The following is a 26,482-nucleotide window of genomic DNA, read 5'->3' as shown; positions in this document are numbered from 1 at the left end:
AAACCATCTTCCAGGCTTGGGCCTGGGACATGGATCGGAGATTTGGGGAAAGCAGGGGAAGAGAATCAGGATCGGAGGAGCCCTGCTTCTGTCTGCAGCCACTCTGGACTTGGTCCATCATCTACTCACGTGCATGCTGGGACATGTGGACACACACGGTGTTTCCGTGCACAGGCCTGCCCCCCGAGGGCATTCAACACACACATATGTGTTCCTATCAGTCCACCTTGCATGTACCTGTGTGCCTGTTCACAGGCCTATATGTACATGCAAGTATGGACAGGCAGATGTGCATGCTTACACGTCCACATTGTGGCTGGCTCCCCCTCCCTTCATCCCTGAGCATCATGGCTTAAGTTCTTATTGTTGTTTATTGAAACCTCCTATTGAAGAAAGGGGTGGGAAGCAAGAAGGGAAAGGCTTCTTTCTTGTCTTGTTAGGACTGAGGGGGGACCCCAGGGGACCCCAGGGGAAGAGGGATGGGACAATACGGGAAGGCGGCCAGTGTGGAAGGGCTAGGGCCTGAGTTTCAGGGAGATTGAGAACAGGGCTGGGTTTAGGAAAGCCTATGGCCGAACCTTTGAACTGTCCAGGACTGGGCTAGGGACTCTGGTAATGGTGGCAGAGGCCTTTGCCAAGCTCTCAGAAGGCTTTGTTCTAGGAGGATGGAGCTCTCCAGGCCCCTCCCACACCGGGCCCCATGGTGCCCAAGGAGCTCAGAGGCAGGCAGGGCCCTGACTGGGATTAGTCTCCGGAGGGCAGGGAAGGGGGGTTCTGTTGTCTTCAACTGGAGCCCAGGCCTGATCCATAAGGCTGTAGAGGGATCATCTGGGATGCCTTTTCTGCTTCTGGTTCCTTTGCCTTCACAGACCTAGGGATGGAGAGCTCAGGAAAAGCCCTGGGCCCAGATCTGCCTTTCCAAGGAGGAGCACTGATGGGCAGAGGCAGAGGACTGACCATTTTTCCATGTCTTCGATAGTCTCTGGCAAGGGCTGATTGAGGGTCTCAGGTAGGAAGAAGGCAGCACCGCCTCCCAGGAGGGCGACGATCCCATAGATGATATTGGGGATGGATGGATGCACCTCAGTCATGATTTTCACCAGTGGGGCCAGCATGCTTCCAACACGGGTCCATAGGTTACTTGCACCTGTACCTGTTTGCCTGGGAGGGTTCGGAGCAGGGATTGGCAGTGTGTAGGGGTTATAAAGTCTGGCTCTGGGAACTCTGGGCAGGGGGCAAGGGGCAGGGCAGACATAAGCAGGTAGGAGGATGCCACAGTCCCACCTGACTCTGTGTCCTCTGGCTGGGCCCAGCCCCAGGTCCAGCACCTACCGGATGACTGTAGGGTATAGTTCACTTGTGTAGAGGAAGAGGCAGCTGAAGGAGCTGGACAGGCATCCCTTTCCAAACACCGCTAATGCTGTCCTCAGGATCTGCATGTCTACAGAGGGAAGGAAATGCAGTGGGTCTTGGAGTTCAGGAGGACTTGAGTGTTCTCACTGTTTAGCAGACCGTGTTTCCCTTTTTGCTTTGGTTGCCGGGATACTCAGATACAAACCTAAAGCTGAGTAATAGCTCCTCTGCTATTCTTAATGCTTTGTATGCTCATGTTCTGCTGTTTTTTTTTTTTTTTTTATTTTCTCCTGGCTTTGCTTGTTCCCATTTATATTTTGTCATATATGTTCTTGTCCTAGAATACCTCAAGCTCCTTTGGAAGGATATAGCTATATCAACCAACAAACATCTATATAGTCCAGGCACAGCGGCTCACACCTGTAATCCTAGCCCTCTGTGAGGCTGGGGTGGGTAGATTGCTTGAGCTCAGAGGTTTGAGACCACCCTGAACGAGAGTAAGACTCCATCTCTACTAGCCAAGCATTGTGGCAGGCACTTGTAGTCCCAGCTACTTGGAAGGCTGAGGCAAGAGGATCATTTGAGCCCAAGAGTTTGAGGTTGCTGTGAGCTATGGCAACATAGCACCCTACCCAGGGCAACAGAGTGAGACTCTGTCTCTAAAAACAAACAAACAAACAAACAAACAAACAAACAAAGTCTCCAGTTATAATGCTGGGGTGCTTTAGGCCTCCAAAGGAAAATAAAAAAATCTGTTTAAAATAAATGTGGTCCCAGGCAATGGTGGAGTAGTTGTAGGGTCTTTCTTGAGCACTAGGCTCTGCTGTTTCCATATCTTAGCTTGTCCTCTGCAGTAGTGTCACCCAGGACATGCCCTATCCACAAGAAATTCCTCACATTGTCTAGATGCCACTATAGTTTGCCTGATTCAAGTCAGATCTGGAAAGGATCTTTGATATCATCTAGCCCAACTGCATTATTTTCTAGATGACAGATCTGAGCCTAAAAGAGTGCTCAGATCTGCTCAAGGTAACACAGTGAATTAGAGGCAGAGGCAAAGCCAGCAGAACGGAAAGTCCCTGATGCTCCACTTTCTGGCTTGTGGGAGCCTCTTCCAGAGGGTTCTGGGGGGTAGTCCCAGCCTCTCACCCAAGGGCACAAAGGTGAGAACCAAGATCGTTCCTCCTGCCAGAAGCAGGGAAGCGGCCTCAGTGGTGTGCCGGCCCACATAGCTTAAGGAGAGGATGGTGATGAACTTGGCTGGGATGTCGACCCCACCAAAGAAGACCTGGAGAAGGTAGAGGTTGACTCCAAATTCTTCCACACTCATAGCCAAACTATAGTAGGCAAAACCAGTGGCAAACCTGAGGGACAGAGAGGGATTGGTTAGCATCCACACTGGTCACTGGGTCACCAGGATGAATAGTTTCATTTCTTGTGCCAACTGCAACAGATGGTAGGGGCTGCCTGAGTGCTGTTTTGAGGTTTCTGAGATTGTGTCTGGGCTCAGTGAGAAAGTGCTGGGATTGACAGGCCACGTCTGACATGGGCACAGTCCATGGTGTGCTGGCAAAGTGCCCATAATTGACTCTAGGGAAGATCAGGACTAGAGGGAATCCTAGAGACCTAAGGAGACAGCAGATGATCTCATGGCTGGGTAGCAGTTTAACGTCCAGATTGGGGGAGGTGAATGTCATGCTGTGCATATGGGTCAGTTATTTCTCCCATCTCTCTTAGAATTGGGGGATCTTTTTTGAAGGGTTCCTGGACCCTATTTGCATGGGGATGGTCAGGATGGAGAAAGGCCTCAGAACCAGGTTACAGAAAGGGCTTTGAGAAGGCTGTAGAATGTCAGACAGAAGAGAAAACTTAAGAGAAGCATAATTTTTGTCTGGATTCAAGTCTGAAATCCAGCAGGCCAGCCTTGCTCTGTGGGGGTCCAGAAGGCAGAGCAGGACCAGAGAGCGGCAGTGACAAAGAGACAGAGTGTGGGGAAACTGCCTGGCAGGGGTACGGGCTGGACCATTTGCCCTGTGGGTGGCGGATGGTGATCCCAGAGGAAGGCAGACCCCAGTGGCTGGACCTAGGTGTGGGGCTGGGCTGTGGTGGTCCAGGGGAGGGGATCCCTTGATGTCTCGTGCAGATGCCCTAGGCCTTGCCCTGTGCTGAGCCTGTCAGGACCTTCCCCTGCTATGGCAGGGTGTGGGCGGGGCAGAGTGGTGTGTTACCAGGCCAGGGAAAGACAGAAGGTCACGCGGCGCAGAATGGGTATCCGGAATAGGTCAGCTGCACTGTACTTGGTTTTGGCCAAGGCGATCTCCTTCTGCAGGTTGAGTTTGAGCTCCTTTGGGCAGAGGAGTGGGAGAAGTGCCATTAGTAAACAGTTGGTGGGCAGGAAGAAGAGAGGGAGGTGCAGGCCTGGTGACTCTAGAGGAGCTGGTGGAGGGGATGAGATGTGATATAGGCTGTGAGCTGGGGAGACAAAGGCAAAGGAAGGGCCCAGCCCCAGGGTGGAGCAGAGGGGTCCCTACCTCCAAAGTGAGTCTTTCTCCTTCTTCCTTCTTGCCATTGAAGGCAGCTACCTGCTGGAGTACCTTCAGGGCCTTCGAGGACTTTCCAGACAGGACCAGCCAGCGTATGGACTCTGGTGTCCACCTAGGGAGGCAGAATCTAGTCACAGCGGCTCCTCCCACTCCAGAAACCCTTTGAGAGGCTGGAAGAACATCAACAGCCAGGGCTAAGGGGCAGGAGGTCCAGACACGTGAAGTGCCTTCTGTAGATTTCATGGAATTTAAACCTGGGCAAACTTTGTATCTGGGCTGCCTGCAGCCAGCACAAATCACAGTATTTTCTTCTTCCCATTACAGAAAAGCCTTCCCTCTGCCTCCCACCTGGGCTGCTTGTTGTTGTTGGGTGCATTCCTTGGTTAAAAGCCCTAGGCTCTAGGCCAAGGCAGGTGTGGCTTGGGGAGAAAACAGCATGTTCAAGGCTGGACAGCAGGAGGGTCCTGCACGTCCACCTCCCCAGCCTTCCTTGGGCTGTATTCTCAGTGTCCCTGCAGAAGAAGGGCACAGGCACAGTCCTGGGGCAGCTCCAGAGGTGCTTGGAGCTAAGGTGATGGCTGTGGCCCAGGGAATGGGCTTCAAGACCTTTTGATTCTCCCTGCAAAGGCCTAATTCTGATGAGGGAAGGGACATAGGCACAGCACAAATCTACCTCCATTTCTCTTGGGCTCTGGTTTTGGAGTTGGCTCACCCTGAGAAGTCCCTGAGGGTCACTAGGCAAAGAGTAAGGGAGGGGGCAGAGATGTGGGAGAAAGGAGGGGTATTTGGAGAAGTGGGGTCAGCTAAGGTGGGGTCAGCTCCAACTGTGGCCCTGATAGGCACCCATGACCTGGCTGCAGTGAGGCCCTCAGGTATTGGACGCTGCTCACCTAGCCTCAGACCACTGCTCCCAGCTGAAAACAGCAGCTTTCTGGGCCTGTTACTATCCCCTGCCTGCCCTGACAGTCTTCTGAGACTATTGTAACTAAGATTACTAGTGACTCTCTCCCAAACACCACAGCCGGGGCCTGGACTCCTGAGAATAATGACAGCAATGGCTTCTGATTAATGATCCTTCTTGTGTGCTATGAAACTCTGGTGACAGGCAAAATTATCTCCATTTTATTTAGAAAATTCTTGAGATGCCAAGTGGGTGAGACTTGCCCCATTGCACGTAATGAACAGGCTGAACTCTTAACTGTATTCTGCCAACCACCTGCCTTTATTCTACCTCCCAACTCTGCCTGCTCCATCTATGCTCCTATTCCAGGCTATGGACATACCCTGAACCCCAATCCCAGACCCCCTGATGATGTCTCTCACTCTATCACCCCTGGATGGGCCCTTCCCTCTCAGAGCTTCCCATTACTAAGCTGAGGTCCCATCCTATTTCTGCACCTTTTTGTGTCACTTGGGGAGCTGCTTCGCTTCTCTTCCTCAATAACACCACCCCCCATGCAGAGATGTCATGGGAATTGGCTCACCCTGAGAGGTCCCTGAGGGTCACTAGGCACGATGTAGGTTGATGCCCAGGACAGGACTTGCATGTAGCAAGTGCTCAATTAAAGTTGGCTCCAAGGCTTCACTTCTTTCCTGGAGCTTGTTTGTGATTTCCTGTTCTTTGGCTCCAGATACCTCTGGAGATGCATTTCCTGCCTTCCAGTGTGGCCTTGGGTTCAACATGTTGATAACAAGCTCTCTGTCTACTCTGGGTCTATGACCAGGCACCCATTGTCCCAGGTTCCCAGGCTGGGGCTCCTCTTTGAACTTGCCTCTCCTTTACACTTCAAATCCAGAAGTTGTCACATTCTCTGGATTCTTCCTTCAAAATGCCTCTTAGACTTGTTCCCAGAATCCTCCTGCCTGCACAGTCACTTTCCATCTGTCTCTCTTTCCCGCCCACGTGGGTCTGTCCTTCTGGGCTACTATTTTGCACAAGGAAACTTGGCCAGGTCTGCAGCCCCACAGACACCCTTGGCGTCTTTCTTCTTCCTTCCCCTTGAAGGTGAGGCCTCTGGGCCCTCTGTAGTTCACCCTATCCCATCTTTCTCAACTTACTCCCTTCCTGTAGCTGCAGGCAACCCCTGGCTCCCCACAAGGTACCTGCCTCTCCTATAGCTTTTGCTCACGTAACTCCTTTCCCTGCAGTGCCCTTCCCTGACTCTGGGGCGGGGTTGCCTGGGAACAGACAGAGTTGTCCAGTCTGGCCCATGGGGGACATAAGAAGGCAGATGAGGAGAGGGCCACATACCAGGATGACAGGAAGAAGACGAAGAAGGGAACAGACACGGTTAACTGCAGCCAGCGCCACTGGGGGATAGCATAGGCCAGGCCAGGCAGGATAAACTGGCCTAGGGTATAGCAGTACCCCATTGCTGTCGATGTGAGGGCTCGCATCTGGGTGGGCACCCACTCCACGTCTGTGGGAAGAGCCCAAGGACCAGATTAGGCTCCTGCTCGGCCCCAGGCAACTCCCTGGGAAGGGGCACCAGCTCCTCCCTTCCCCATGGTGACTCAATCTGATCTTGACCCTGAGAGTCCAATATTCCCAGCTGAGGGTCAAGGATGTAGGACTCAAACCCAGGTCTGTCTACTCTCAAATCCATGCTCTTGACCACTGCTTCTCCAGTGGCAAGTGACTTGTTTTGCCTCAGTTTTCTCATCTGTAAATGGGGATAATGATATCACTTACTTGCAATTGTGAACTGGGAGACTATGTACCTAGTAGAGTGCTAGGCCCAAGGGAAGCCCTCGGTGTTGACAGCTGCTGTTCTTACGCTTGTTTTCACTATTATACTCAGAGAAGCCTCTGAGGCCCTGAGAGGGCAACACCTTAATCAAAGGGGCATGCCCAGACCCCATTCTCTTTTAGTTTCTGGCTGTTGTTCCCCAAAGCCCAGTTTCCTGTCCCCCCTGCAGCTCACTCAGGGTAATGGTGCTCAGTATGATGCCTGAGATGCCATAGCCACACAGGAAACGGAAAGCCATATAGACGGACAGGGTGGGGCTGAAGGCTGCGCCTGAGCCACTGGCTGCCAGCAGCAGGTAACAGCAGGTCAAGATGGGCTTGCGGCCAAACCTGCAGCTCAAAGGAGAGGAGGGGGCAGGTTAGCCATCGTGTGCCTGCCAAGGCGAGTGACTCTGCAGGCTTTAGGGCAAAGGGCTGGACTGGAGTCCTCTCACCCACATTCCTGGCGGGCATATACCTCCCTCCCCAGACAGAGCTTTTCTGGTAATTGCTATTTTTCAATAAGGTTTTAGTTAATGACTGACCCATGCTACATCCACCTCCAACTTAGCTGTCTGAGGAGGGGTCACAGGGTCACCCATCTCTAAGCTGCCTCCCCCCCCCCCACCCCGGGCTGCACAGCCGTTCTGCAGTATCCAAAAACCTGTAGGCTTTCCCCCCTGGGTCTGGGGAGGTTGGAAGACTCGAGTTGTAAGGGCTTTGGAGTGGAGAGAGGGCTGTGGCCCACTAAGGGAGTGGACTTGGCGAAGGCACACAGCAAGGGCCATCCTCCTCCCTTCCCCACCCTAGCCCTTTGCCTCCTCGCATGTGCATGGATGGAGCAGAGTTGGGCTTTGTCCCCATGGGCTGTGCCTTTACATCTCACCTGTCAGACAGGTCTCCAAGTGTGACCCCTCCAATCAGTATGCCCGCCATGAAGATAGACTGGGCCAGCTCCTTCAGTTTGTTGGAGTTACACACCAAGTCCCACTGTATGAGAGAAAGGCAGGGCCAGCTCACTCAGCACAGCCCGCTCAGCACAGCCCAGCATGTGCTCTTCACACGTGCGGGTTCTCTCTCCCACAACCCTGACTGGCTTTCCAGAGCCCAGGAAGCCCTTACTTCCCAAGTACCATTCCCCCCTCTTCTTTTTGGACACAGTCTCACTCTGGTGCCCAGGCTAGAGTGCTGTGATGTCAGCCTAGCTCACGGCAACCTCAAATACCTGGGCTCAAGCAATCCTCTTGCCTGAGCCTTCCAAGCAGCTGGGACTACAGGTGCCCACCACCACGCACAGCTAATTTTTTCTATTTTCAGTAGAGACTGGGTCTTGCTCTTATTCAGGCTGGTCTTGAACACCCGACCTCAAGTGATCCTCCCGTCTTGGCCTCCCAGAGCTAGGATTACAGGTCTGAGCCACCATACCACCCATCGCATACTCTTTTAACCTAGCCTGGTACTCCTTGGGTCTGCCTGTGATCTCTGGATCCCTGACCTCCACCCCTCAAGCTTTTGTGGTTTGTTCTTTTTTTTTTTTTTTAAATGTTAAATATTTTTTATTTGACATTACACATAAACCACACTAAAATGCCTTTCAATAAATAAAAGGCAGCATTTTAGTAGACCCAGGGAAATTATATTGGCGTGATAAAGATCAAAAGTACAAAGTAAACATTGCTACCTTCTCTCCAGCCCTCACCTTTAACAGGCTAATGAACACCAATTATAACATCAGTGAGTCTTGCTTGGTTCTGAGACAGTGAGGAGATTTCCCCAGTATTTAAATATATTCACATAATCAGTTATATAAATCTTAATATAAAACCAATCTTCAATAGGATTTGGGATGGCAATTTACTATCTTTGTGAAAAGGTAAACATCGCTAATTAAATATGAACATATCTTTAGAAATGGAAAACAGTGATGCATTTACTGAACTGGAATCACTATCAAAATCCAAAAAACTGATCATATTCATTTAACCACAAGCCAGTCTTAGTTAAACCGGGACTGTCCAACAAAAATATTCTGTCACCCATTCATGATCTGAATTCTGGTAAATGAGACCAATTAAATTATAGTACACATAAAAAAAAGCCGTGAGATATTTCTCTTTTGTAATAAATAAGGCAATGGCCATCTATTACTCATTTGTAGCTTTTTTGAGATAAGCTATCAAGTCTGCCCTTTCTCCCTTCTTAATGCCAGCGAAGATCATTTCTGTTCCAGGGATGTACTTCTTGGGATTCTCCAAATACTCCATCAGTGTATCTTCTCCCCAGGTGATGCCTTTGTTCTTATTGGCGTCTGTGTAAGAGAAGCCAGAATCCTGACCTGTCTTCCTCCCAAAGAGATCATGGAGATTTGGCCCAGTCTTGTGCTTGCCTCCTTTTTCCACAGTATGGCACTGGGCACACTTCTGAACAAAAATCTTCTTGCCTTTCTCAATATCACCCATATTTAATTCTCTCTTTGGTTGCTAACAGTACTAAAGTTACAAGCTGGAAGCCGGACGTCCTGCCGTCTTGTGGTTTGTTCTATGGCTTACAAAGTGCTCAGCTGTCACATCAGGTCTGGCCTCAGCCTCTTCCCTCTTCCCCTCCGACTTTGCCTGCAGCCCTGTGGGTCCCTGCTTGGCTCCTTCCTGAGGCCAGTCCCTCTGTCTGCATCCTGACTGTACCTCTCTTCTCAGGTTACTCCACAGTTGCCACCTCCTTCCTGACTCCTCATCAGCATTTGAGTGCGTTCAAATCTCTCCATCTTAAAACCTCTTTCCTTTCCACACACCTTCCATTTCTCCGTTCCTTTCAAAGCCAAAATCTCTCAAAGGACAACCCACACTTGCTGTCACCCTGTCTTCTTCTCCCATTTCTTTTTCAGTTCTGCCCTGACAGGTCCACTGAGACCATGCTCTCCAAAGCCATAAAAGACTACTTGTTCACTAACAGAACCCCCAGCATCCTGCCCTGGCTTGACCTCTCCCTCTGCCTGGTCTTCCTCCCACCATTTAACGCTCCTCCTTCTCCTCCACTGGCTCCTCTCTCTCTGCCTGTCCCTGGGCTCTTCCTGGATCTTCCTCTCTGTCCTCTTTCCCCAGGCAATCCATCTGTTCCTGTGGCTTCAATTGCTAGTTTATGCTGAAGACTCCAAATCCTTATCTCCGGCCCAACCTCTCTCTGGCTCCCAGACTATTCGGTGGACCATTTTAGATTTCTACCTGGAGGATGTCACACGTGCATCTCAGACTTGGCAGGACTTGTTACTTCCCTCTTGATCTCAGTGACTAGTAAGCCTGTCTTTTTAAAATTTTTAAACCCTAAATTATTTTGAATTGATAAGTCATAACTATATTACATGTATGGAGGATGATGCTGTATGTATGCATTGTAGGGTAATTAAATCAAGTAATTTCATCACTTGTTTGAAATTTTTTGTGGTGATACATTTGAAAATTACTCTCTTAATTATTATTATTATTTTCTTTTTTTGAGACAGAGTCGCACTCAGCCACCCTTGGTAGAGTGCCATGGCGTCATAGCTCACAGCAACCTCAAACTCTTGGGTTCAAGTGATCTTCTTGCCTCAGTCCACTAAGTAGTACTTGGCACTACAGGTGCCTGCTACAATGCCCAGATACTTTTAAAGACAGGGTCGCCCTCTTGCTCAGGCTGCTCTTGAACTCTTGAGCCCAGGCAATCTACCGGCTTTGGCCTTCCAGAGTGCTAGTATTACAGATGTAAGCCACCATGTCCAGCCCCTACTCTCTTAATTATTTTGAAATATATGATACATTATTACTGATAGCCACTCCACTGTGTGATGCACCTGAAAGTTTTTTTTTTCTTGCTATCTAGCTGGAAATTTGGACCTTTGATTGGGAATTTTCCATCCTCTCACTCCAGCCACCCCTCCCCCAGCCTCTGGTATCCGTAATTCTACTCTCTACATCTACGAAGTCAGCCTTCTTAGATTCCACATATATATGAGGTCACTCTGGTCACTGTCTCTGGACTCATCCCTCTCTCTTCTACTCCACAATCGCTGGATCCTCGAGTTCTTAACATTTTTATATTTCTTGAATCTAGGTTTCTTCTATTTCCACTACTGCTGTCTTAGTGTGGGCCTGATTATCTTGCACTTGGATTAATAATGACAGCCCATATTTAATGGAGTGCTTTCTAGGTACCAGACTCTGTTCTAAGCTTTTTCTATGTTTTAACTTCTTTAATCTTCACTGCAACCTTATTATGTAGGTGCTAACATCACCTCCGTTTTACAGAGGAGGAAACTGAGGCCCAGAGGCAATTATTGCAACAATATTCTGACAGGTCTCCTGGACTTTGGTCTCATCACTTTATATCCCTGATAACTGGAAAGGCCTTTCTAAAACACTGTTCAGATCAGGTTCCTGTTTTGCCTAAAGAACTGGCTTCTTTTTGCCCTTTGGGTAAGGACAAAGCTTTGTCAACACAGATGTGTAAGGCCCTCCATGCTCTAACTCCTGCTACCTGTCTGGCCTAATCTCCTGCTAATCCCCAACATGCACCCTTTGCTCTAGCCACTCTGAATTACTTGCATAATGAAGTGGAGAATTTAATTCACTAGAAATGCCTCAGCAGAATGTCTTGAAAGTAAAACATTCTAAAAGGGGAAGAAAACCACACATCCCAGGGAACTGTTTTCCACTTTTCAGCTGGAAGTGAAGGAGGATGGGGATCGATAAGATTCCAGATCCTCGCTGGGTGTGGTGGCTCACGCCTGTAATTCTAGCACTCTTGGAGGCCGAGGCAGGTGGATTACCTGAGTTTAGGAGTTCAAGACCAGCCTGAGCAAGAGCAAGACCCCATTTCTAAAAATATCCAGCTGCTGAGGCAGACACCTATTGGCCCAGCTACTCAGGTGACTAAGGTAAGAGAATCTCTTAAGCCTAGGCATTTGAGGTTGCTGTGAGCTGTGATGCCATGGCACTCTACCTAGGGTGACAAAGTGAGACTCTGTCTCAAAACAAAACAAACAAAAAACAGATTCTAGGTCCTTTAGCTGTCTCAGAGTGGCCCAGCATGGCCAATAAGTGTGGTGGTCCTGTCTAGCTGGGAAGGAGCCCTGCATGGCACATAGAGGGCTTGGGGGCAGGGGGAGGTAAAGAAGAAAATAAGGGAATATGAAGAGGAATATGTCAGTGGGTGTCTGGAAAGACTTCTGGTGCTCTGTGGCATGCTGTATAAAGACCCGTTAGGAAAATGTAAAGGAAAGACCTAGTGCTTAACTAAATTCATTCTCCCCTTCTTCCATAGTTAAATAGTACATTTCCTGAGTGACCTTGTAGTTGGTGAGGGCCACGTGGTTCTTGACAGTGGAAAGTGAGTAGAAGAGATATATGTTATTCCATCTTATTTGCTTAAGAGGAATTACTTGGCCTGGAATTGCATGTCTTCTTCCTCCTTGGTGGTGGGAATGGTGACAACTAGAACAACTCTGAAAGCCAAATGTTGAAGATGGCAGAGCTGCTGTTGGTCTGGGAACCCAAGTAACCCTGTGGAGCAGAGCCAGCCATCAGTCTGAAATGCTACTCATGTTGGAGCTGTTACACGAGAAAGAGAAACAGTCTGTATTCTTCAAGCGAAGAATTATTGTTGACTCTTTTGTTATAGCAACCTAACCTACCCTGATACATCCCATAAGAAGTTGCAAATGGAAATTAGATTGTTATCCTAACCTTCATGATATCCAGTGCCTTAAGAAATCAAGGAGCTCTTTGGATCACGAGAGAGTCAATGTCAGACCTGCTTCGATTAGTTTAAGGCTGCTGGCTTGCTCCACTGTCTGAGACCAGATCTTCTGGGTCTTGGTTTCTTTATACCACATAACTTGTGATCATGTAGGCTTCAGAATAACTGTCAGATGCTGGTTTGTACCAGAAAATCAAGCAATCTACAAAAAATGCTATTCCTGAAATGAACTTTGCGTTATGTGTAGAATGCACAAATCCTTACAATGGCCCTAAGAGCCTATACAGGATCAACTCCCATCATTATCCCTGTTACCTCTCTGCTCTCACCTGCTACTGCTCTCTTCTGCACTTACTCCACTTCATTGAATTGGTCACCTTGCTGTTCCATAAACATATCAGGCATGCTCTTACTTCATGTCTTTGCTCAAATGTTGTCTTTTCAATGAGACCTTCCTTGACCCTGCTATTCACAACTATGACCCCCAGTACTCTATTTAATTTTCTCTACAGCACTTATACCATCAAACATACTGCATTTTCCCTATTGTTTTTGCTTATTGTATATTTCTCCCCCAAGAATATCAGCTTGATAAAGTTAAAGCTTTTACTCTATTTTGTTCATTAATGTATTTTCTTTTCTTTTTTTTTTTGTAGAGACAGAGTCTCACTTTATGGCCCTCTGTAGAGTGCCGTGGCCTCACACAGCTCACAGCAACCTCTAACTCCTGGGCTTAAGCGATTCTCTTGCCTCAGCCTCCCGAGCAGCTGGGACTACAGGCGCCCGCCACAACGCCCGGCTATTTTTTTTTGGTTGCAGTTTGGCCGGGGCTGGGTTTGAACCCTCCACACTCGGTATATGGGGCCGGCGCCTTACCGACTGAGCCACAGGCGCCGCCCTTCATTAATGTATTTTCAATGCCTTGAACAATGCCTGACATATAGTAGGCACTTAATAAATACTTGTTGAATTGAATGACAGAACATTGCACAGAAAGAACAGAGGAAGGGAGAACCTCAGAAGTTAGAGATATGCCAATGTCTAAGTGAGAGGTCATAGGGTCCACACTCAAAAGGCTGTGTGGAGAACTGCCCCACTTCACCAGAATGAGCCATGTTAAGGTGGATAAGGTTTAGACTACTTCATTCATAATCAGTATATTACCACATGCCAGCAAGAAGGGGAGAAGGATTCTTCCTTTATAATCAGACCGGAAAGTCTTCTACAGAAACTTGTCTACTGGAGGATTACCACCCTTCAATGAAGTTTGGAACTTCCGAAGGAAGAGTGCTTTGTGGTTAAACATTTAAAAAGAATTGGTCTTCAGTGGCACTCTAAACTGCTTCCAAAGTTTTCATGGTTAATGAAGCACATCAGAGCTGATGAGAAAAATGTGGTTATGGCTGCCCTGAAGATCAACACAAATCTAGAGGTGTGCAACTGATATGGGTTGAACTGTGCTTCCCCAAAAGTCATGTTGTGGTCCTAATCCCTGGTATCTCAGAATGTGACCTCGTTTAGAAATAGTGTTGTAGATATAATTAGCTCAGCCATGATGAGGTCATACTGAAGTGGGCACTTAATCCACTATGACTAGTGTCCTTGTAAGAAGCGAAGAGAGGGACACACAGGAGACCACTACATTATGATGGACAGAGGCAGAGGAAGGCCGAAGATTGCTATTAACCACCAGGAGCTGGAAGAGTCAAGGAAGGATTCTTCCCTCAAGCCTTTGAAGAGAGAGTACCAACACCTCGATTTTGGACTTCTAATCTCCAGATCTGTGAGAGAATAAAAAATCTCTGTTGTTTTAAGTCACCCAATTTGTGACACTTTGTTGTGGTTGCCTTAATAAACAAATCACTGCATGCTTTCCGTATACTTGAGTATCTGCTGGCTTGATAGGCAGGGATGGGAAGAAGACTGTTCATAGAAGAGTATGGGCAATCAGGGAACCAGATGTTGAGCAATGGGAGAGATATTTAAGGGCATCCTGGATTTTCTGGAACAGAAGAAGATATTTAGAGAGAATTTTGGCAATGTTTCTATGCAAAGACCCTGAGAAGTCCCTGTTCACAAAACCTAAGACAGAAGGCTCAATTATTAGTCATGTCAGGAGTGTGACTTGTGTTTCCTTGACTGTGAATCCAGCATAGACCAGACCACATGGAGTCCTTTGATTTAATTGGGTCGCACTGGTGATTTTACAAAAACTTCATGCAATCACATTCCTCTTTGCTTTCACACCTTATTCTAATAATGTTGCCCGTCCTTCAAAACTCACATCAAGATCATCTTTTGGGAGTGTCAGGAACTTCTTTTCTGGTTGCCTGGCATAAGCGGGTGGTCAATAAATATTTGTGAAATGGATAAATGGGCGAGAAGCACGTCTAGACTCCCAGTGTAGGTAAGGTGTCCCTCAGTTTTTCTTCCACTCCCAGCATTCTGTTGTTACCTCCTACTGGGCACCCATTACACAGCATTCTGGCTGCTTATTTACTTGTTTTTCTCTTCTGTATCCCATAACCTCATTGAGGGCAGAGAACATCTCTTTGTACTTAAAAAAAATTTCTAGTAGTTAGCAGAGGTAATGAAACATAATGAACATTAATGTTTGCTGAGTGAATAATTAATGAATGAACAGAGCTGGGGCCATTATTACTGATGAGCCCTAGAGAAAGGCAACCTGCTAGTTGAAGGCAGGCAATCACCCAGCTTCCTGGTGCTTCTATTTAGCCCTTGGCATGGCTTTGTCTGATCTTTCTCATTGACTTTTGGCAACTCCACATAGTTTTTTGTTTGTTTGTTTGTGTTTTGAGACAGTCTTGCTCTGTCACCTGGGCAGAGTGTAGTGGTATCATGACAGTTCGCTGCAACCTCAAATTCCTACCTCAGACTTCCGTGTAGCAGAGACTACAGATGCATGCCACTATACCTGGCTAATTTTTCTATTTTTTTTGTAGAGATGGGGTCTTGCTCTTGTTCAGGCTGGTCTTGAACTCCTGGCCTCAAGTGATCCTCCAGCCTTGGCCTCCCAGGCACACAGTGTTTTTAGTCCCATTATCCTAGTGCAGAGTTCTTAGCTTTCTTTTTTATTTCTTAGCGTATAACAGAGACCTAAGGGAGCTGGGCTCTGGAAGGGAAGGGCAGGAAACTCACTGCCATGTCTTTCTGTATGGACTAATGCTTCCAGAAGGCCATAGGGAAGAAAGAAAAGGGCTACTGTGCTCAGGAGAATGCTTTGCAAGTAATGCCATAATAATCTTATGACATAGGTACATTATTATCACCATTTTATAGACAAAGAACCTGAGGCTCAGAGAGTCAGCTTGGTCCTTTCAGGATGGAGACTCAGGTCAGGTCTCCTGGACACCGGATGCTCTTGACCATGACTGCAGCTCCCTGATGTCCCACTATGTGCTTCACGCTGAGCTCCGGGGCTGTCAGAGGAAAGGCACAACGTGTGAGGCCTGTTGCTGGGAGCCATGGTAGGACACTGTAGCCCAGGACAGGCTGGGATTGTAGCTGAGGAGGCAGTTAAGGTCAGAGCCAGATGGGCTGGTTTAGAAGCACACCCAAAGAGGGAGCAGCAAGAAACAAGGCCAGGAGGTGCCCTCAAAGGGTAAAGCAGAGGCAGGTTGTAGAAGGCCAGGGCAAGCCACTGGTGATCAAGATCATGATCAGAAAGATGGGAGCCCTGCTGTGTTTGGGGGAACCGACTCTGCACACATGGTCCCTACCCCCAGGGCAAGGACAAGGAAACAGCCTGCCTTAGCATGGGAGCCTTTTATTGCTGGGGCAGGCCTTGGGGAGAATTACCATTGTTCTGAGGAAACTTGCACTTGGGGAGCATCAAAAGGACACAAGTCTCCAGCTCTGCCACTTAGAAGCTGTGTGTTTCTGGGCCAGTTACTTAACCTCTCTGTGGCTCAGTCTTCTCATCAGTACCCAGAAGTAAGTAGTATCTACTTCTCCAGATTGAAAATGACATAAGGATCAAAAAGCACCCAGCGCTATACCTGGCAAACAATGGGGACTCAATTCATGATAGCTGTGTTACTACTATTGTCACGTGTCATTCTAAGGCCTGTGCTCAGAGGGACATGTGTTGCAATTTCAAAAGGGCATGGATTCTGGATCAGGACCTTGGTCCCTCCTTTTAGAAAACCTTGACCCACCATCATGTCTTGGAAGGCCACCTTCTGGGTCTGAGCCCAGTGTATTCCTCTGAAAAATCGATTATAGGGCGGCGCCTGTGGCTCAGTGAGTAGGGCACCGGCCCCATATGCCGAGGGTGGCGGGTTCAAACCCAGCCCCGGCCAAACTGCAACAAAAAAATAGCCGGGCGTTGTGGCGGGCGCCTGTAGTCCCAGCTACTCGGGAGGCTGAGGCAAGAGAATCGAGTAAGCCCAAGAGTTGGAGGTTGCTGTGAGCTGTGTGACGCCACAGCACTCTACCGAGGGCGGTACAATGAGACTCTGTCTCTACAAAAAAAAAAGAAAAATGGGATTATAGTGCCTGATTCTCAGGTAGAAGGGAAGAGATACAAAGAACCAGCCCAAGGTCCTGCATACAGGAGGTGTTTGCTGAGTTTCTGACCCTGGAGAGCCCACAGGACGGCCCCAGTCCCCTTCTGTGCACATAACAGAGGCTTTCTAGGTTAGGGCTGTTACTGGAGGTCAGACTGGTCAGAAAAGTGGCTGGGGTGGGGCTCTCAAGTCCTACCCAAGAGTCAGACTGGAGGCTTGAAAGAGATGGTGGAGGTGAGGTCTGGGACAGGGCTGAGAGTGGTGTGTGGGGATGTGAAGCAGGAGGGGCCAAAAGATGCACAGGTGGGCTGGGAGCCGGGTAGCCTGGGAACTTATGGGAGGGGATGGAGGAAGGACAGAGGTAGCTGGCCAGAGACCTGGCAGGGGAACCTCCTTACAGTGGAGACCCACTCTGGGAGGCCCCACTGGGCAGATTCTCTGCTTTTCCAGCAACTGACCTGAGATCCCAGGGATTTGTGTTGGGGTGGGGACACAGGCTTCTTATGGCTCTAGAGATAGCATGGGGAAGTTCAAGGCCCAGAAGGGAAGCCCAGGGATCTTAGAGACATGGGCCTTGCTCATGCAGGGCCAGGCCCAGGTCCTGAGGCCCCCAGGGCTGAGACTCAGTGGTGAGGGCTGTGCACCTCTCCTTGGAGCCCAGCACCCAGAATTCATGCTCTCATGCTCTCCAGACTTAAAAGAAAGGCCTTTGTTTCCTCTTAATGTCCTAGAAAAGCTCATTCTGAAAAATCTTGACCTTGTCTCTGCTGCACCAAGAGAAAGGAATGTGGGGTCACCCCTGCCAGGAAAGCTTAGGGATCAGAAGTGGGAGGGAGGCTGTCCTCTGATCCTGCCCAGATCCAGAGCCAGCCCTCTCAGCCCTCCCACCCCCACACCCCGTCATACAGGGAGGCTCCTTGTAATCCCCACTCTATAGATCCAGGGACTGAAGCAGAAGTGGGGAGGTGACTTGCCAAGTTGCTGGCTATGGGGGTGGGGCTAGATCTGAGCAGGAAAGGAGGGCCAGGCAGGGGATATGGAAGGTGGCAGAATCTTGGAGCCTGGGTAAGTTAAGAAGAACGGTGAAAGCTGATTCCTATTTTCACCAGGGGATCCACAAATTCTTCTGGTGGGGACTAACCTCCTAGTTCTCAGACATCCCTATTAACGATGATGATGACAGCAGCTAGTGTTCATTGCACCAGGCCCAGGGCTGAGTGCTGTGCTTGCACTATCTCCTTAACCATCACAGTTGCTTTCTTATCCCTTTTGAAGGATGAAGAAACTGAGACTTCCAGAAACTGTGATATTCCTAATAATTGAGAGTCAGTATATGGACTTGGCCTGCCAGCCTCCAGTTCAGGATCCCACAGTATCTGTCTGGGGTCCTTGTCTCTACTAACTGGGGTCACCCAGACTATCCTCACTCATTGCCAAATACCCTTCCCTTCCTCATCACCTCCCTCCCCACCCAGAGCCAGCACATCCAGTCCCCTGCCTCTGTGCTACAGATGCACCTATTCATAGGTGGTCCAGCTGCTGCTCTGCCTTTACCCTAGGGGGCCAGAACCCTGCCCCTCAAGCAGATGGAGCCCAGACTTGCCATGGCCGAACCACAAACAAACATTCAGAGGGCTCTGTCCTTGCTATGCTGGTATCAGTGGCCGTGCTGGGTCTAGCTACTAATGCTTCAATGACTGGGCAGGAACCCCGCCCAGGAGCTCTCACAGGTGAGGGTCCTCAGGGAGCCAGATCCTGATGCAGACCTGACCTGGAGAAGGATGCAGTACCCTGAGGCCTGGTGACCCTTGCGTCTTGCTGGAATGGAGATCCACATGTCCCAGTCACTGGCAGTTGCCTGGCTGGGAGCTTAGCTGGCACAGTGTGAACTGATGCTGGCCTGGGCATAAAGCCTGCAACCTCTGCTTTTGGCTACACTCCCTGGGGCCGTCTGAGGCATGTCCTGGAGAGGAAGCTGCTTCCAGCACTCAGCACTTTCTCTGTCCCTCCTGTCCCTCTGTGTGGCTCTGAGAGAGTATGTCCTTCATTCAGCATCGGCTGAGCCCTTACTGAGCACCCAGTCCTGTGATGACAGAGATGGGTGGGAGAGACACGGATCGCGCCCTGGAGGAGCTACAGAAAGCTGTGAAGGAGACGATCTGTGAACTGTCCCTCACACCCTCCTCAGTACAGCAGGGTGCACAGTCAGCTTTACGGGCTGTGGGTGGGGGGCTGCATAGTCCCAAGGGGTGGGTCTGTGTTCTCATTGGAGGTGAGCTCCTGGAGGGCAGGCTGGGCTTGTGGGCACTTTGACCCTGAGTCCTCAGTATTACGTGTTGGATGTCAGTAAATGTTTGGACACTTGATGCGTTTCAGGAACTACACTTGATGCTGGGGAGAAACAGTGACCATGACAGGGAGGAGATATAATCTAGGGCTGTGAGAGTAGCAAACATTATGCTTAGGAGCACGGCTCTGGAGCTAGGTGCCTGTGATCTGCCACTTGCTAGCAGTGTGACCTTGGACAAACCACTTAACCTCTGTGTGCTTGTTTTCCCATCTGAAAGATGGGATTATAATACTAACCACCATACAGTGTTGGCAGGAAGGTTCAAAGTGTTAATATCCGTAAAGTGCCTAGAACACAGTTAAGAGCTTTATATACAGGGTGGCCCTAAAGTTCGTGTGCAATTTTAAATAGTGTGCAATTTTGAACTTTATGGCCACCCCGTAGAAATATTTGTTAAATAAATGAGTCACAATTGCATAGACTCTGAACACAGTCCTAGATTCAAATCCTACCTCTCCCAGGCTCTAGCCATGTGAGAGGGCACCAGGCCAAGCATCAGCTTCTTCATCTGTGAACTGGAGACAATAATAAAACTTCTCTCCCAGAGACAACACCTCCTGGGTGTCCAGGAGCCCACACACGCAGTGTGCTTAGTACAGGACAGGCGCTGGGTACCGGCTTTGCAGTGCAAAGAAGTGCAGATCTTCTCATGAAGCAAAAGCAAGATCCTGCCTGAGGGGCTGATAGTGCCCGAGGAAGAGTGAAAACAAGGGTTTCTGCTCACTGCTTAGATGCCACCTCCTCCATGAAGCCTCCTTCCAAACTAATGGTTTCTCCCTCCTTTAAGCTCCCATAAATATTTGTCTCCTTGAACCTCTTAGGGGCTTCAGCTTTAAATTTCAGTCCTAAAATGGACTAGCTGTATGACACGGACAATCACATCCCTTCATTGAGTATTAGCTTTTTTTTTTTTTTGTAGAGACAGAGTCTCACTTTATGGCCGTCGGTAGAGTGCTGTGGCCTCACCCAGCTCACGGCAACCTCCAACTCCTGGGCTTAAGCGATTCTCTTGCCTCAGCCTCCCGAGTAGCTGGGACTACAGGCGCCCGCCACAACGCCCGGCTATTTTTTGGTTGCAGTTTGGCCGGGGCCGGGTTTGAACCCGCCACCCTCGGTATATGGGGCTGGCGCCTTACCGACTGAGCCACAGGCGCCACCCGAGTATTAGCTTTTTTTTTCTTTTCAATTACAATTCACCTTCAACAGAGCATCATTGCTGGAATCAAATAAGACAATGTCTGCAAAGCACCAACGTGTGCCTGGCAGTTAGTAGATAAATGCCATTTCCCATTTGCTTATCTTTACCCTATCATATCTCCTGCCTGGCTGGACAGTTCACTGAAGAGACTGACATGACTCCGAAATTCCCTGGATGGCAGGTGAGTCAGTGAATCAGTGAAAGGATGAATGAATGGGAGGTGCACCCGGGAGGGACTGCACGCAGATGAGATGCTTTCTGGGTCTGCTCAGGAGTGTTTTCACCCTCTGTGCCCCGAGATCCCTCCTTCACATACTCTCCCACCTTGGAGTCTCTGCCCATGATGGAATTTTCCTCCTTTCTCTCATGTCCTGGTCAACCCTTGCCCAGTGCCCATATCCCAGCTCCAGGGACACTTCTTTAGGGAGGATTCCTCCCATGCCCGTCCCCTCCTGCCCCCATATCCAGCTCAAGGGTAGGTCACAGCCTAAGATCACTCTGAAGTTATACTTTTAAACACTTTGTACATTCATTAATTGGTGCTGCCCCCATTAAGTTGTAGACCCTATGGGAAAACAAGGACAGTGCATTTTTGTATCCCCAGAACTTAACACTGTACCTGTCACAGAATAAGCCCTCAGTAACTGTTAGAGAAATGCTTGGACTCCGAGTGTGAGGAGACACAAGCTCTTGGTTGGTGTGCGTCTGCACCCAGGGCCCTCCTCCAGGCCCGCCCAGTGGCCTGACCTGGGATTTTTGGAAGATGAGGCTCAGCCTCCTCTGCTGTCACAGGCGGTGCAGAGCACGTGGGGTGCCTGTGGTAAGTGGAAGAAGAGGGTTTACCCAGGCGTACCTCTGTGACAATGGTGTCCATGGTGCTGTTGTAGACCCAGCCATCCAGGCATGGCTCAGTGGCCCTCTGGGTGTCATTGGGCAGGCTGGCGTTGGGTGGATGGATGAAACGGAGACACCTCTCAGGCTCTCCATTTGGGCTGACAGGGAGCACCCAGGCCCCTGCAGAGGTGTTGGGGGGCAGGCGACAGTGGTGGGCAGGGGTGGCAGCTGTGAAGATCTGCAGCAGGTTGTGGTTGGCCATGTTGAGGACAGGGATGCACAGTATGGCCACATTCAGGAACTGGAAGGGGCCCATGCTGCCCACGCGGTCCAGGATCTCGGAGATGGTCATGGCACTGGAGCAAGATGAGCCAGAGCTGTGGGCGAGGCACCAGGCCAGGGAGAGGTATGTGTGCGTGTATGTATGTGATGTGTGGGCCTGTGCAGAGATAAACAACCGCACGTGGGAGGCTGGGCACAAGTGTGTGGAGCAGTGCTTGTGCAAAGATGTGGGGGCTCAGGTGTGCATACCCATAGAATCATGTGTGGAGGCACGAGGATGTTCCCAGCTGCATGGAGGGTTGTAGGATCACAGGAGTAGTGCGTGTCTGGGTGTGTGGACAGTGGACACAGAGATGACTACAGGTATGTGCACATTTAGGATGGAGCAGGAGGGCACAGCTGTGCGAGTTCTGGCGTGTGGGTCCATGCGTGTGCCTGTGGGGTGTGAGTACATGTGTGCTCAGCTGCATGTATGGGGCAGTTCAGGCCATAGAGCAGACCAAGGGCCCAGTCTTGGATGTTAACTACACAGGATGGATGATGGGTATGGGTTGGGTGGAAAGGTGGTTTCCTGAATGTTCCAGGCAGAAAAACAGGATTCACAGAGTTCAGGTTGCCATCTGAGAAAGACCTCCCCAAGACCACAGTCTCCTGATTTGGGGCTGTTTCTGGGACTGGGCCCACTAAGCTGGGGTATCAAGCAGTGGGTCTCAGGGGGCATTAGGGGCTTGGCCAGTCGTAATAAGGAAGCAAAGTCTGGCCTTGGGAGCTTCTCAGGAGTTCCTGGGTGCCTAGGCTGGGGGCCCTCCACCCCTCCTCACCTGGTGGCTGGGTCTGGCTCCAGTGGGGCTGGTAGTCAGTGGTTGAGGTCCTTGATCTGTCCCAGGGCCTGGCAGCTGCCGTAGTTGGGCAGCTCAGCTCCAACTAGCAGTGTTTGTGCCTTCCCCAGGGGGGCTTATATAAGGCATAAGCTGCTTCTCGGGCTAATGTTTGACTTTCTTTTGAGGATTAATATTACTGGCCAGGAGAGAGCTGTGGACCCACCAAGCCCAGCTCTCCTCAAAGGGTGCCTCAGGCCAACGGGGGCAGGGTGGAGGTGCCATGGCTGAGCCTAGCAGGGTGGCTGGCTGCACGGAGGGACAGGCGCCTCAGAGCAGCTCACCTAAGGGAGATACTGGGGGTGGAGGTCTAGCCTGAGCCCTGAGGGTCCAGGGTCCCTTTGAGGTGAGAATAGCTATAGAAGAGATGCTGCTGCCTCCGAGCATAAGGATTTGCCTCCCAGGAAGTGTTAGGGCACACCCAGATAGGTGTGTCACCTGCATCTGTCCCTGAGTCCCTAGGATAGCAAGGGCCTCCTTGGCTGGGTCTTTGACACAGGTGACCTAGCCCCTTCCATGCCCCTTGCTCCATGGGCAGGCTTTCTCTGTCCAGTGGCCTTCTCTGGGGACCAATTGCAGACCCTACTGTTTTTTTTTTTTTTTACTCTGAATATTATTATTGTTTTTTATTGTCTTGCTTAATTTTTTTTTAAATTTCGGGTTAATGAGAGGGTACAAACAACTGGGTTACAATGTTTGCATTTGCTAGGCAGAGTCCCTCTTGTAGTTGTGTCCCCCACCCAAGTGGTGTGACATATACCCTTACATTGTTCCCATTAAATGAGATCACACCAATCCCCCTTCCTCCTCCTCTCTTGCCTTTCCTTCATTCCTCTTCCCCCCAACTTGAATTGAATTGGGTTTTCTCTTTTGTGGGAGTGTATTAGACTGTCTACTGGCTTCATATGAGTATTGGATACTAATATGGATACTAATTTGATACGAATACTTCATATGGTATTAGATTGGATACTTGCTTTTCCATTCTCCTGATACTTTACTAAGAAGAATGTGCTTCAACTTCATCCAGGTTAATACAAAAGCTGTAAACTCTCTTTTTATGGCTGAGTAGTATTCCTTGGTGTACATAGACCACAGTTTGTTAATCCATTCCTGCGTTGGTGGTCATTTAGGTTGTTTCCACATCTTGGTGATTGTAAATTGAACTGTGATAAACAATCTAGTGCAAATGTCCTTATGATAAAATGATTTTCTTTTTTCTAGGTAGATGCTTAGTAATGGGATTGTGGGATCAAATGGCGTCACCAGAATTTCTTTTTTCAGTAGGTTCTTGGCCTCTGGGATTTGAAGAATGAACCCCCGGATCACAGATCAGTGGTAAATAGGATTTTATTAGACAAAAAGGAATATGGAAGGGGTAAAAAGCACCAGAGCTTCTGGACAGAAGGACTAAAAAGCACCAGAGCTTCTGGCAGAGGGAAAGACCCAAGTGGGAAGACTCTATGTGGGCTCTTTGTCTAGGGGTAGTAGGTCTAGTAAACTGCACTTGGCCAGGACTTGGCAAATGGAAACGTGTCTTCCATGTTAGTGAGTGTTGTGGAAGAATGAATGCAGTCCCTCCAGTTTAGGGCAAAAGGTCAGGGCATTCCCTTCATGAAATTGCCCAGGCCTTGGAAAACTGGCGCCCCTGTCCAGAATCTAATTTGAGGATTCTCCATACGTCTTTCCAAAGAGGTTGTATTATTAGTTTGCAGTCCTACCAACTCTGAATGTTATTTTAATTATATAATAATGCATTTCTTGCATAAAACTTAGGAAATGCACACAAGCCAAACAAAACAAAGTATCCAGTCTCACCTGAGAGCCAACCAGGAGTGCTCTGATGAATGCTCTTCCAGCCCTTTCCCCAGAAGACACTTCTGTCCAAGACCCTAACTTCTAGCAGCCGATTTTAGGCCAGTTTAACCTCACGGGCAGCCTTGTTTGTTTCTAGTCTAGCATCATAAATTAGGAAATGGAGGCCAAGAGAGGTTAAGTAACTTTCCTACTATCTCCCAGCTAGGATGAGGTGGCAGGGTGGGAGCAGGGTAGACCAAGCCCACTTCCGCCCCTTAGAACCAACATTTTCCAAGAAATCCACGAATCCAAGAATCCATTTTCCAAGAATTGTGTGTGTGTTTGTGTGGACGCATGTTGCCGCTCCCTTAGCAAAGTCATCTCCCTGGTTTTTGGCATCGTTCTTGCGCCTGTGACTCTGTTTCTACCTCCAGGGACCCTTGGGAGCTGCTCCATCCCACCTGTTGTGGGAGGCTATGGAGGTGACCCTTTAAAGCTAGCCTTCTTGTTTGGAGAGGGCTCCGCATTCTCCTTCGGGGGTGGGCTGGGGTAGGGGGGCTCTACCAAGGCAGCATCCAGCCCTCAGGGCCCAGCCAGGGCTTTTCCCCCTGAAGTCTCTTCCAGCTGTCCCCCCACTGCAGGGCAGGGTCAGCAGGTTAAACTGGGCCCAGCCCCTCCTCTCTGCTTCCCACCTGGGCCCAGCAGTAATTGATGTTCCCAGAGTGGCTTGAGGCAGGGCGATATCCGGAATCATCAAAGGAAGATTAAATTATGCTTCAAGGCAGCCAAGGGGTTGTTTTAGGAAGGTTTTCGACTGTGAGGCTTGCAGTGAGCTGGGCTTCCTCCCTGAACCCCCCTGTTCTGGGCATTCTCCCTCTTGGAAATTTTCTGGTTCCTAAGTGGTCTGGGTTATCCATCTGTTCCTGTCCTAGTGGAATGTTGTTTAAAGGAGCCTGGTGACTTCCCACTGAGGGTGCTGGAGTTGAGCCAGAGTGCACATATCTAAGCTGTCCAGTCAGGGCAGCTGTATCCGGGCAGCGCCCCTCAGTCCCTAATGGATGTGATTGGATTAATGGTATCAGGAATTATGGGATGCACTTGTTAAATGACCTTGGGCAAATCACCTTTCTCTGAGCCTCTTGCTTCTCTTCATTAGTTGAGTAGCTTTTTCAAAAAGGCACTGGAAACCTTTATTCAAATATACTGGGTTTATAAGATCAATATATAAAGCAGACAACAAAGGGGGTGCTCTGACTAAAGTAGGGGAGCAGGTGGCCAGAAGAGAATCCCCTCCCTCACCTTACCTCCCCTATGACCTGGGTTCATCCTTCCTTTTGACATCCTTTGCCCCAGGCTATCTGTGCCCAAGGCATCTCCACTATATTAAGGGATCCATTACTTCTTGCATACTGTGATGCTAAATTCAATATGTTTAAATTAACATTAAAAAAAAGACACTATGCATTTGGGAAATCTTACATTTTTAATTTGGGATATGGAAATAAATTTTATTTCTCTCCCTCCTTCCTTTCCTCCCCCCACCCTTTTCTCTTTCTTTTCATCTTTTGTCTAAACTCTTCCATAGTCTTCTGTAACCTGATCAGGGTTCAGTCAGTCTCCCCTGTTCTCTTCTGAGTCCTAGCACAGATATGTAGGGTCAGCTGGAAGGGTGCAAGACATTATCTAGTCCAATATGCTCATCTCATCTATGGGACAAGGAGGTCCAGTGAGGGAAGGAACTTGGGTCAGATTCCCAGCTGCCGTGCCACCACCACACTGTAGACAGTCTATTTTTCTTTTTTTTTTTTTAGAGTCTCACTTTCTTGCCCTTGGTAGAGTGCCATGGTGGCATCACAGGTCACAGCAACCTCAAATTCTTGGGTTCAAGCAATCCTCTTGCCTCAGCCTCCCAAGTAGTTGGGACTATAGGCGCTCACCACAACGCCTGGCTATTTTTAGAGACGAGGTCTCACTCTGGCTCAAGCTGGTCTCAAACCCGTGAGCTTGGGCAATTCACCCACCTCGGTCTCCCAAGTGCTAGGATTATAGGCATGAGCCACCACGCCTGGCCTTGTAGACAGTCTTTTAAGTGGGAGGAGCTGTGTCAGAGAGGCAAGGAAATCTTATTCCCCAGGAGTGGGAGGGAAGTCTGGGCATCTTGGACAATTATGGGTGGTTCACTGAACTTTCAAGTGGCCATTTGTCCTCCTACCCATTCTTTCATTTGTCCATCCATCTATCCATCCATCATGCACCATGG

General features: G+C 49.3%; 2 protein-coding genes across 3 annotated transcripts; both read right to left on the bottom strand.

Moving 5' to 3' along the window:
• Positions 1-352: 352 nt before the first annotated feature.
• Positions 353-22,487, bottom strand: SLC22A8 (solute carrier family 22 member 8). 2 transcript variants are annotated; one of them, XM_053562243.1, is made up of 11 exons: positions 22,369-22,487; positions 21,285-21,621; positions 7,511-7,614; positions 6,821-6,975; positions 6,148-6,316; positions 3,885-4,008; positions 3,582-3,697; positions 2,503-2,717; positions 1,333-1,441; positions 958-1,161; positions 353-871 (listed from the first exon to the last, which is right to left on the bottom strand). In XM_053562243.1, the coding sequence occupies exons 2-11, from the start codon at positions 21,615-21,617 to the stop codon at positions 784-786; spliced, it is 1,617 nt and encodes a 538-aa protein (XP_053418218.1). In that variant the 5' UTR covers positions 21,618-21,621; positions 22,369-22,487; the 3' UTR covers positions 353-783. The 2 variants fall into 2 exon arrangements, with proteins under 2 accessions (XP_053418218.1, XP_053418216.1); XM_053562241.1 differs by having other exon boundaries at positions 21,285-21,642; positions 22,369-22,486.
• Positions 8,175-9,131, bottom strand: LOC128565643 (cytochrome c, somatic-like). The gene has a single exon (XM_053562256.1). The coding sequence runs from the start codon at positions 9,081-9,083 to the stop codon at positions 8,769-8,771; it is 315 nt and encodes a 104-aa protein (XP_053418231.1). The 5' UTR covers positions 9,084-9,131; the 3' UTR covers positions 8,175-8,768.
• Positions 22,488-26,482: the final 3,995 nt, after the last annotated feature.

Source organism: Nycticebus coucang, chromosome 14 (assembly GCF_027406575.1).
Source record: "Nycticebus coucang isolate mNycCou1 chromosome 14, mNycCou1.pri, whole genome shotgun sequence".
In the NCBI taxonomy this organism is placed as follows: domain Eukaryota; kingdom Metazoa; phylum Chordata; class Mammalia; order Primates; family Lorisidae; genus Nycticebus; species Nycticebus coucang.
The sequence above is the reverse complement of the archived record's forward strand: the minus strand, read 5'-3'. Positions and strand labels throughout refer to the sequence as shown.